The 12,704-nt window shown below is 37.4% G+C and overlaps 1 protein-coding gene across 2 annotated transcripts; it reads right to left on the bottom strand.

Annotated features, from left to right (window-relative positions):
- Nucleotides 1-3,144: 3,144 nt before the first annotated feature.
- On the bottom strand, nucleotides 3,145-11,553 carry LOC306854258 (pannexin-1-like). Of its 2 annotated transcripts, none has more exons than XM_079392122.1 (6): nucleotides 11,079-11,553; nucleotides 9,204-9,328; nucleotides 6,381-6,589; nucleotides 5,615-6,116; nucleotides 4,743-4,899; nucleotides 3,145-3,906 (listed from the first exon to the last, which is right to left on the bottom strand). In XM_079392122.1, exons 1-6 carry the CDS (start codon nucleotides 11,260-11,262, stop codon nucleotides 3,830-3,832), a joined length of 1,254 nt encoding a protein of 417 aa, XP_079248248.1. In that variant the 5' UTR covers nucleotides 11,263-11,553; the 3' UTR covers nucleotides 3,145-3,829. The 2 variants fall into 2 exon arrangements, with proteins under 2 accessions (XP_079248248.1, XP_079248249.1); XM_079392123.1 differs by having other exon boundaries at nucleotides 4,761-4,899; nucleotides 11,079-11,497.
- Nucleotides 11,554-12,704: the final 1,151 nt, after the last annotated feature.

Below are 12,704 nucleotides of genomic sequence, written 5' to 3'. Positions count from 1 at the left end.
AGGGCACCTCAGTCGTGGTATTGAGGGTGGAGAGAGCGCTGGACATTCACTCCCCCCACCTACAATCCCTGCCGGCCCGAGACTCGAACCCGCAACCTTTGGATCACGAGTCCAACTCTCTAACCATTAGGCCACGACTTCCCTTGTCAACTTGTTAACAACGGACCATTATTACAATTTACACTGCAGACATCTGCAGCCACAGGAGTAGATCTCAGCCACTCCAGTCTATGTTTGTGTTTATGAGGTTTCTGAACATTTCTGAAGCAGCTCTCCGCACTGCTTTTGTAAAGATACATGCACACACCTATATATAGCCAAATTCTGTTGCCATGACTTATCATGAGAAAAAAATAAATAGTCTCCAGCCAGACCCTATCGGGACATACTAACAGCAACCAAATTAACGCTAGTTTTGAAACATTTGAGTCAAACGGCCAAACTACTGATCACAACAATGGTGACTTCAAACCAAACTGTTATTTTCAATAAACCATCAACATCTAAACCTCTGTTAATCTCAATAAGAACTAAATGTATGATAAATAAAGCCAATCTTGTTTCTAATAAGTGAAGCTGGTAATGCTGTATTTGGAGTTATTTAATGATGCTGGAGCTTGACATCAAGCAAAAGAAGGCTTTTCAATCTAAATATCGCCATCGTTTACCATGGATTTACTGTAGTAACACTAACTGCACCATGGTATTGTGGCATAAATGTGGGCCTAGCGTTTGTGCATTTATAATAAATGTATTTAGACTACTGTTTTACATATAAATAGCCTACCTAGAAACCATATAGTAGCATTTTTACCACAGTATTGAGGTGCTATAGGTGTGGTTTTAACTGGTTATCATGATGTAAATGTATGCTACTATGGAAGAACAATGGTTAATTTTAATAGAACTCAGTCAGAAAAAATAAATTTCACCATATAAAAAGGAGGTTGTTGCAATTTTTACAGATGTTACTGATTTTGATAATGAACAAATTTACATCTGCATCTAACTCAAACTACTGTCAACTAAATGTCAAATGTGCTTTTCTGAGAGACAAAAAAAAAAAAAAATAATATGCATAACATATATGTATATATATATATATAAGTATAAATATAATACGGGGGGGGGGGGGGGGGGGGGTTAGATTATCATATGTGTAAGTAGGGAGAGCCCATGATAAGAAGGTTGGGAACCACTGATTTAACCAACTGATCTCATGTATGCTATTAATTTGATATCGGTATAACACGTTTCAACAGCATCTTAATGAAACTACCTATATTTTCATCTGCAATTTTTAAAACACATTGCTTTAGACACACAGAGACATTACGATTCAGTATATGAATCTCAACAATGGTGACATGCTTCATGGGAGCCAATGATGAGTTTTGACATGCAAGAAGCATGTCACCATTGTTGAGATTCATACACTGATTCTTCATGTTTGTGTGATAAAGATTTATTTTATTTTTTGTTTTAAATAAAAATTCTTGAGGTTATCTAATTAAAGTTCTGCTGGTTATCAGTTTGCTTTAACAAATAATGTGCAACTAAATACCATAGAATAGATAGTTGTTAAATCACCTATATGTATCAGAAATACCTGTATAAATTTGCCTTGATGTAAAGTCGTGACGTATTGTCAAGTATGGTGACCCATGCTCGAAATTGGTGCTCTGCGTTTAACCCATCCAAGTGCACACACACAGCAGTGAGTAGTGAACAAATGCACACACGCACACACACACACACACCGTGAACACGGTGCAGTGGGCAGCCATGCTGCGGCGCCCGGGGAGCAGTTGGGGGTTCGGTGCCTTGCTCAAGGGCACCTCAGTCGTGGTATTGAGGGTGGAGAGAGCGCTGGACATTCCCTCCCCCCACCTACAATTCCTGCCGGCCGGGGGCTCGAACTCGCAACCTTTCAATTACGAGACCGACTATCTAACCATTAGGCCACGACTTCCCCCAAGGGGAAGTGGGAAAGGGATTCTCTGCATTTAACCCATCCAGGTACACCTGGAGCAGCGGGCAGCTATCAATGCGGCGCCCGGGGAGCAGTTACCTTGCTCAAGGGTCTCACCTCAGTCGTGGTTGCCGGACCTGAGACTCGAACCCACGACCTTCGGGTTACAAGTCCAACTCTCTATCCATTAGGCCACGACTGCCCAACCATTACATCTGTTATGCAAAAATTTTACTTTGACAAGCCAAAATCAGTTTTTAAAGTAAATGGGTGCCGGGGTAAAAAGATAAAAGGGGGTGGGTCAACTTACCCCACTCTGTACTTCCATTGAAGATGAGGCAGAAGCAGACTCAGAGAGTGAGTCTGAATTTATTACAGAGTGTGCTCTTTTAATTGTATATTTGTAACAACTGGACAATTTGTATTAGCAACCCACCCCCTTAGTGCCCCTTTTTTTGGTTTGGGCCACTGCCCCTCAAAATGTCTGTGCACAGCCCAGCACGTACACATGTTGTGGCACAACTGCACCTACCCAAGGCTGACATTAAGAGAAGGGTTGAGGAGGCAATCTACAATGTGTACTATATGTCTGTCCAATAAGGTGTCAGTTAACAGCTGTCTGACACACAATTGCCTCATGGTCAAATCAACTTCACCGTTAGAATTGGGGCAATTTCCAGAAAAAATAAATAAAAAATTCTCAATTTGGGGGACAAGGGGACATGCCTCTGGTATCAGGATAGCAATTTCTCTCAAATTTGATGAGTGAATCAGCGTAGATCTCAAAAGACTTTTGTGACAGATTTTGTAACTACATTTAGCAATGCTGTGGATTTTATTGAGAGTTGGATTTTATTTATAGAGTTGAAGTGGAAGGGCCCCTTTGAGAACCATCAACTTTGTGTGCAAGTTTAGTAACAACTTACGGGCTTAAATCATCTACAATGCAATGCAGCTGGGCCAGAGTTTTATTTGCAGCAAGTTGATCAGCCATATCAATGTTTGACATGCATCTGCAGTAGTGTTGGTGCACATCTTTAATCTGCGTCACATCTAACAGAACGATGTACCATATATTTTGATCGTCTCCATTCAAATATTCTTTTTCGGCTATTAATGGGTTTATTTAATGGCATTTTTTGTAAGGTATATGAAAACTTATGACAGCAACTGTACTTGAGGAAAGAATTCCACAACTAGTGAAAAACATCCATTTTTATTTCCAGAGCCAAGAGACAGACACAAAACATAATTCACACAAGTATTAAAAAGACCATGGATGCAGAAAGGTAAACAAATTGACATCAATCTTGGCAGAAAAAGCAGATGATCCATTGTCCCATTTTTTCTTTATTTTACCTCTTCCAACAATTCATATTTCAAAAAGAAGCTCCATAGATTAACATTTTCATTCAGTTTATTACAATTTTCCCATTATTTCAGAATGAGAGAATAAGCAAATACTCACAGGCAGCTTTTGTCAGAGTGGGTGTGAGCATGTACCTAAATATGTCAGTTTTACCAAGTCAAGTACAGGCATTGTTTTCACATTAGTGCTAACAACAAAATAACTGTTCAAGCCAGACACATTTTCTGCAGTGAAACTGTTACTATGAATGGTAATTTAAAACTAAATGTGGAAAATGAAGGCAATATAAAGCTGTTAATACCCCAACCCCTTACAAGAAGCACTAAAACAGAATTTGACTGCAGTTAGTGGATCTTAGTTATGCATTTATGCAAGGATGAGTTTCACTGTTTTCCTCCATTCCCCCCAAAATGTTTTCCTCTATCTGTTCCAGACGTTCAGAGCCTCAGTGTGATGCAGGCAGTCACTATATGTCACTAAATGGCAGTTCAGATCACCCTCTGGCGCACAACCTTCTCATCTTCATGATTTCTCAAGCCGCCATCCTGCAGCAGTGGAGAAATCTCTAGGGAAACACACATTTACATTGGTTTACATCAAGAGGGTCAGAGATCAATGTGATCTTATGTGTCAATGTCTGATCATTTTGTCACACTACTCCACCTTAAACCTTCCAAGACTTGAAAGACAGAAATAAACAAATAACATGGCAATAAAAGAAAACCATAGCAAAAGGGGGATAACTGACAGGACTGTCAGTTGCTTAGCATAGTTAAAATGTTATGTTAGCAGGCTGTTAATCATAGCCAAGTTGCGTTAAGATTTTGCTAGCACAGTGGTTTTTAATCCTGGTCCTGGCATGTTAAACAAGTTAACAAGCTGCTTGTATGTTTTAGCATTTAGCCAAGTATCGCTATCATGTTCTTCAATGAACCTGAGAAAATTAAAAGCTTTTGTTAAAAAAAAGTTATCTTTTAAACATTTTCAAGCTAAATTAAGTATTTGACGATGTGTGATTTGAAGCAAACGAGCAGAAAAAAATTGATATCCAACGTCTGATTTAAATTATATGGTGCCCAGGAGGGGACGTTTTCTGAAGGGAACTCACTTCTCAGGTTCAAATGGTATATAAGATTTTTCACTTTTTTTTGTAAATGACTTGATTGTTTTTTAGATCCATGTTGTATTTTATGGTATTATCTTTTGAGTTGTTTTTAATATATGTATTTAATATTTAATATATAGCCATGTGAGAATAAAGGCTTTTTATTTTTCACAATATTTTTGAATACCTTGGCGTTGAGTTTTTTGACTAATTAAAAAAATCCTGCATCCAAAGATCAATTTATGGGCTTCATACCCAGTAGCATTTTTTGCATCTTTTTGATTAATAAAATACACCTTTCATTTCAGTGTCACCATTGTTGGTGCTGGAGATTTTCCGGTCCTTTTCTGTCAATTTGCCGTCCACCACATCTGTTTTAACCTGTCCAAGTGTCTGCAACAGCTGCATGGTGTCAAAAGAGTCTTCTCCCCCTTCTTTTAACAACTCCAACACCTGCATACATAAAACACACATATAAAAAAAACAATCTCTTAAACCAAAAAAAAGTGATAGTCACACAATAGATGTTTTGCTCTTTTTTCAGTCAGCCTTTAAAATATATTCATCTTCAGAATAATGTAGTCGATACGAATTTAAACAAATGCATTTTGAAATTGGATGTAGCGGTTTATGATTACATGAAAATTGTAAGATAAAAGCTAAACAGAATGAATGACTAATGATTGAGGCATTTATATAGCTATGTACTATTGCACCCAAAGCACTTTACAATCATATCAAAAGACTGATATGAAAAAGAATTGTACCTCTCTGCAGTAAAGCTTCTGAAATGTGCAGCTGAATCAGATCTTTGCTGCTACATTTCTAAAAATCAAACTCTATTTGAAGTTTCAAATATGTAGCTGTTGATACTACCCATCAGTTAAGAGTTGATAGTGATAACCTAATTATGGTTAGCTTGCTTCATAACTATAAAAAAGAGACATAATAAATAACTTAATAAAATGCAAATACTTAACTAATCTGATTAATCTACCAGTTAAAAGGTAATTTAAATAAACAATTTACACTCTGTATGTACAGTGATCAATGTAACATGACAAAACTGGAACACAGACATTATAGGCATCACACAGTAAGGTGGTGGTGGTGGTGGGGGGTCTTTCCCAGAATCTACACAAGAGCAAAGATCAATCGATCAACACACCTTTAGGCACTTATAACTCTTCAGCTCACTGAGGTTCTCCTCCAGAAACAGCAGATATAGTGCTTGATCATCCCAGGACACCTGCCCAAACTGCATTACCCCTATTGTGGGTAACATCTCGTAAGGTTTCAAGAACCCCATGGTCCTTCTGAACGGAACCAACATGGCGTACAAGCACAATGGCAACAGCAGCAAATACACACAAAGATTGATGTAGCTCAGGAGCTGAAAGATGCCCACAGCAACTAGCTTGCACTGCATGGCCGGAGGTACTGAGGAGTCGTTGATAACCACTCCAGTTCGGATGTCACATTGAAACTCATCTGTGATGGAGAGACGGATGTAATAGCAAAGGTAGATGCAGGCTAACATGAGGGCCAAGAAAGTGATGAAGCGGCAGATGAGGTATCGGATCAGTAATCCTCGAGAGAAGCGTTTGGTCTTCAGGTACTGTTCCACCAGAGGATATTTAAAGCAGCTCTCGGTAAGATCTCTCACAGAGCTAAAGAAAAAAAACATGCAAGAATAACAGGATTTAAATGTTATGGGTGTGCAATAGGTGAGATGATGGTGAAAAGAAAAAAGCTTGTGAAAACATACTGATGGAGGTTAGTTTGTGTGCGTGTGTATGTATTTCAATGACTCCCACAGAAGGAAACCATGTGACAGCCCTGTGTGCCTAGTCTGTAAACCCAGTCACCCTGCAAGTATGTCAAGAAGAAGTGTCAGACATGTTCTCTGCTCTTCTTTTGTATGTCCAGTTTACCTGTGTGAGCCCATGCGGGCTGAGTCTGTGTCCCGTCTTCCTGCTGTGTAAAGGCATTTAGACAGTTTGATGGCTCTGTTATAGGTACGGTCCAGTTCTTCCATTATAAAGGTCAGATCAGAAGAAAGCACAGGAGCTCCTGTGAACCGCCAATACAATGCTGGCAAGTAAACCGACACTGCCACCAGCAACAGCATATAAGGGAAAAACTGCAGAGAGAGGGGGGAGAAGTGCATTTTAGTGGCTAAGTTGTTCTCAACAGTGTGCTGCACATGGATGGGTGAACCGCTAATATTTGATGTAACGGGTGGAATAATATGTGTGTGTCAGGTGCTATGCGGATCGGATGGGTGACAGGCACGGGAGGGTTGCATGTCCAATAGCCAAGACAATTTCAACAAAATCCAGTACATGGTCTGAAGACCGTTAAAGGCTTCTACAGCCTGAGAACTATAGTGAATAGTGAACTATAGCCAATCGCGCTGCCACTGATTGACAGCTGTAGTGATTATATGAAAGGGAGCGCTCTTTGCTCACTTTCTGTTTAATCAGTTCACCATTTGAGTAAAGGTTTTAGTTTATTTTTCATGCCTCTAACAAGAGGACAAATGATCATGTATACACTGCAGAGTATGCAATATTTGTCAAAATTGATTGTTAACATGATGTACGCATATTTTAATATTGTTTTTTACACAATGGATGTCACGCTCTCTCTTTTTCTCCCCTTTTTTTGTTGTAAACAAGTTGGTCTGTGTCTCTTAAATGCATTAGCTCAGAATGAATAATGGTTTATTGCTTGTGTTCCATAAAAAAAATAAATGTGTTTTGTCTACTACATGTAGAAGATTTAATGCGGGTGCAGTTCAGGTCAGTTTTTATGTAAATGAGTCGGGTTTGGGTACAGCATTAGCGTTGCTGTCGGATAACGTGTTGGGTGTTCTGTTAATTACTGCGGGTGCAGGGTGGGAGCGGGTTTATCAAACAGGACCCATGCAGGACTCTTTCCAACAATACATTCATGTATTCATGACTTCACTTCTTTATGAAGCCTCTTTAGACTTCTGTATGTTTGGAGACAATCATTATTTTAGCAATGTATGTGCTAAAAATGAACACACTTCACCTCTAAGTAACAAAAAAAAATTGCATTTGCATATCCTCACACAAACTTCAGAGATTTCAGAGGATTTAATCACAAGTTCAATATGGAGTGCCACAAGGCTCAATTTTAGGACCTTTGTTTAAGTTAGTTTTAATTGTTACACAGCCTTATATTTCCTCAAGGCCTCATAAAATCTTCCAATTCTCTGAACTCCAAAAAAAGAAAAAAGAAAGAAAAAAAAGGCCTTACTAATTGGACTGAAAACCTCCAAACGTAAGACTTGAAACACAACCGGTCTTGCCGAAAAAGTTAAGACACACATTAATAATCTATAATAATGTAATAGGCCTTATCTATAATAATACAACACACTCCCTTAAATCTCCAACTTAAATCCCTTAATGGATTGTAATGCTGTTGCTTGTAATAGGACATTGCTTATAATACAATTAAGTGATTACGTTTGATACATAATACCGTTTCATCCTACTCATTCATAAAGTATGTGACTTGCTTTGTTCCTGAAAGAATGAGTCCTTCAGACTAACCTCTTAATCAGATTTTTTTAGGTAATTTATAATAAAGTGTCAAAAATAAGTAATCTTTCACCACATGGTCATATTATAATTATTAAATTATCTTACATCCTCCACATAGTATTTTAGTTTCCGTCTGGGACAGAGGAAGTCTTATTTAGATATTTAACTGCAGCAAGCCCACTGATCTGCCACTTAACATCATATTGAGCAAAACCCAACGCAACAGTTGATCTACAAAATTAGCCTAATTTCAGTTCACACATATGCTTGCAGTCAGTGGACTAAAGCACTGAGAGGCAAGAAAGCGGGACTCAAAACTATTCTAAAATTAAAACACTTTTTTTTGTCCTATTTGCATTTGTATTTCTTTATCACTATATTATTTACAATACACAGCATGGTTTTAAAATTATATTTTCAGACAACCCTCAGATGGGGCCTTGGCCTATGCATGAAAAGACAATACCGAACAGGGAACTAATGAATCTGAGGGCACATTAGAAACGCGTGAGAGCATGTTATAGGGTATATGACGTTATAATCAGATACGACAGTGCTAACGCAACATGCATCGCCGCCGATGAGTAGCTGAGTATCTCTTCAGCAAGCCGACGCACAAACTGCCACAAATAAAACTGAAAGTTCACTCAACACACAATCATCTTCATTAAAAGTAGAAAGACTGACTTATCTTTCCAGTGCTTATGCTGCTCTCTCTCCTATTGCGGTCTTTGATCTTGAAATTAGATGAAGAAGAATAACATGCAGGGCATATCTGTCGCTTTTGTTGATGTGAACTCCATTAAATTTGCATATAGCAAGGGAATTAAAAGATCGGATTTATATCCATTTTGCGGAGACACATTTATGTGGCCAGGTGTAAATGGAAGAGTTTTACCAAATAAGATAGATATCAGATCAGAGAAAATGCATGAAGTGACCACGTGCAAATGATTTGATAATCGTACCAAGCAATATCATAACTTTGACTTTATTTCAATATATCATTGTGCAGCCTTTGTACAAAATTGTTTAACAATGTATGTAATTTTCACTTATGCCTTATCCATGGATTGCTTGACTTCTGGAATTTCAGCGATTACAGCACAAGGGTAAATTGTAATGGACTAATACTAAGGAGAACCCAGTAAAAAGTGTGCAAATATTTTATGGGTTTACCTTGTGCAGCCATAGTGGCAGGCCCCCTGTGTCCTGCGTTTGCACTGCCGCCCAGCAGTACGAATCCACATAAGCAGCCTGACGCCATGAGAACTTTGTGGGGGAGAAACAACTAATCTGTGTACCTAAGGAAAAGAGAATCTGATTTTTTTAGACTTATGCATCTTTTTCTCTAAAGCTTGAAGTTGGTCACTATTCACTGTCATTATATGGATGAGCACAAGCAAGACATTGTTTCAAATTTCCCCTTTTCTGGTCTGGAAAAGAAAGATGATACACCATCAGAACAACACCAGGGAAGAAAATAATGGCTTTATATTTTTGGGTGGACCACCCCTTTAAGCTGTAAAACAAAATTCATTAAATCTAAATTAAATTTGTTTATCATATAAAGCGATCGAGTCTCTTCAGAAAATTTGGACTAAACTGCTCAATTCATATGGATTAGTTTTTATGATCACATTGTGAACTTTATGAAGCGTCAAACTGGTAGTTACACAGACTGTCAAAGGCAGGACAGAGATTCCATTAAAAATATCTTCATTTGTGTTCTGAAGATTAACAAAAGTCCTACAGGTTTGGAACAAAATGAGTGAGTAAATGATGACAGAATTTTCATATTTGGGTGAACTATCCCACCAGCCAATTCCATGCAAATCTACCAATTTTCATAACGTCATTGTGGAGATCAAAAATTAAGTACATGTAATTAGAGTAAGTTACACTTTACAATACTCATAATCAGACTACAGTTACTTTTTTATTGATTACATGATTACATATTATTCATACAATAGAAATAAATTAATAATTTATTGATTCTCTCTAATTCCTATTTTTTTTATCTTTTAAATGTTCCTTTCTAAAATAGTCTACTGCTTATATTCACTCAGAAAGTGTTCCAGTTTTGTGGACATTCACACAGAGATCATAATCAATGACCCCTTTAAATATTTGCATGTTGACAAACATGGCATACCTGGCATGCAGGTAAACATAAAATATTTCATTTTTTTTTAGTAAGTGTATGATTTGTTTTAATTTTACATTTTTATGATTTAATTACTTGTTAGCCTTTCATTAAACTCACAAACCCCTGCAGATCCTTTACGAACCCCAGTTTGGGAAACCTTGATGTAATAATTTAGTTTCATGCACTTCATGTTGTTAATTATAATGAAAGGAATATATTTTCTCACTCTTTGTATTTTTACATCATTATGGTACGTCTTTTACATCATTATGGTATAAGATTATCACGTTTAAATCAATGTGAAAAACGAGTTAGGCCAAAAGTAATCCAAAAGTAATAAAAAAGTAATCTGATTACATTACCTAAAATGTGTAATGTAATGGATTACGTTACTGATTACAATTTTTGTCATGCAATTTGGAATCACTTAATGTAATAACATACAGCATAATCTGCTGTCATACCTGAAAATGAGATATATATGCAACAGGAGCATATCTAACCAGAGCAGGTTATGTTCAAATAATATGCTGCTATAACTACTTATCCTGAAAGTTACTACAGTTTTTTGAAAATGAAAGTTAAAGAAACCAGTTTACTCTGTGCAAACACACATGCATTCAGGAATCCACCAGGTGTGGGGTGTTTACCATTCAGTGCTATATAATTATAGTAGAAACTAATCTGTCATTAAAAAGGCTGTTCAAAAAACTACTGTATAAACACCAAAAGAAAATATGGCACGCATGCAATTCAGAGCATGCATGCTTTTACTGCTCTTAACACATGAATAGAGCAGCATCATCAGTAAGAGAATAGTTCCTGTGTGAAGTGAAACTCAGGGAAACTAAATGTGTTTTATATATCGCATATCCCGTGAGGAGTGTGAGAGAATAGCTTACCGACAGACACCTCCTGAGCGAAGGCGAGAGAGATGAGCAGCAGAGGCAGCCCCACCGCGACACAGGTGAGCATCTTATCCAGCGCCAGGTCTAACCGGATGCCCTTGTACCTGTTCTCCGACACGGGCTCCTTCAGCACGAAGTCCGTGAACACATACTCTGTGGCGGCGTGCGCTATAGCCATGACTCTCCGCTTTTACTGTCTACAAACTCGAATCACAAACATAAACCACTTTCAACTCACTGAAAAAGAACACGGATCCCTGCTCAAAAAGTACTCATTCTTTCGATTTGTATTAAATACACGCTTTACGTATGAACAGATACAGTAATTGGTTTTAGATGAAAATACGCAAACAACGAGACTATTTCCGCAAACATTTCGTTATTGTTCTTCTTAGTTTTCATTTTTCTTCTATGAGTTTTACTGTCGGGAAGCGAAACAGCTTAATATCTGCACAGCGCCACCTGCTGTGCTGGAGCAGAATACAGATGAGCCCCAGCACACTTTAGACGGGATGATCACCTGGTTATTACCGCACTGTTGCAGGACAGCGGATGGGATTTTACAGGACAATGCAATAGCATGCTTTATTGGCGATAAGATTTGTTAATTATGTGACTGGCCTTCAGATTGCAGAAATTCAGCAATGCTTGCATGAAGTCACTGTGTTAGGACTGCGACCTGGCAGTCATTCAACAGGTAATCAATCTTTTCTGATTCAAATTAGACCTTTAAATTACTTTTTTATACTGTTCTGAAAAAGTTATGTCTCTAAATAAATGCATTTTATGTAATACACTCTAGGTGATAAAAAGTAATGAAGTGATTATAACATACAAGTAGGTGAAATCACATTTTATACTAAAATACATTTATTTAAATCTGCAGTCCGTAACTTTTTTTGGTTAAAAATGATCCAAATTCAACATTTGAGCAAGTACATAACCAGCCAGTGTTCAAAACTCTCACCTTACTTTATCCCGATGATCCTGCAGGTGACGGATCGTTTATAGTCTTTTCTCACAGCAGATAGAATAATTAAATATCATTTTGATGGCGGATTGTAATCCAGAAAGGATTATGAAGCAGATGTGAATGAAATTAAATTATATTCCAGTTTTAAATGTGCTTTTGATTACAGATAGCCTGGGATTACACAGGATTTGTATTTTAAAGAAAACCAGTTCGAATGGAGCATAATTAGCTTTTTGGGTTAAAAGAATTTGTTATTATGAAATTCGAATGGAATGACAATTAGATATTTAGATAGACAATTCTGATATTAGACTGTACAGAATTTTAAATCTACACGCTAAACCACACTATACTCATAGTCACGCAATGTTGATGTTGTTAACATGAATAATTTGAGAATAAAATATAACAATAATAATAATTTGCACAGTTAGATGTGATAAGAGCTAACCGATCTTTAGATTTAATCACCGTTGGTAGCTTGATTTATTGTAATGCTTTTTTCCTCAGTTGGTCAGAACAAACGTGGCAGACTTGTTACTTACTTGTTCAGATGACAATATACGGTGACAATTCTGATTTGGGTCATATATTCCAAGACATAGAATCTGTGATTACTAAATATAGGATTCACACCGGTGCAGTGG

This window comes from Barbus barbus (genome assembly GCF_936440315.1).
Source record: "Barbus barbus genome assembly, chromosome: 34".
Lineage (NCBI taxonomy): Eukaryota > Metazoa > Chordata > Actinopteri > Cypriniformes > Cyprinidae > Barbus > Barbus barbus.
This window is presented reverse-complemented; position numbering and strand designations above follow the sequence as displayed.

Bases quoted from the DNA above. Each gene is read 5' to 3' on its own strand.
- LOC306854258 (XM_079392122.1), bottom strand. From the start codon at position 11,262: ATGGCTATAGCGCACGCCGCCACAGAGTATGTGTTCACGGACTTCGTG. The intron at 6,117-6,380 runs GTAAACTGGACA...TTTTTTCTTTAG, and splicing joins GCCCGCATGGGCTCACACAG to CTCTGTGAGAGATCTTACCG. The intron at 3,907-4,742 runs GTGTATTTTATT...GTGTTTCCCTAG, and splicing joins TGGTGACACTGAAATGAAAG to AGATTTCTCCACTGCTGCAG.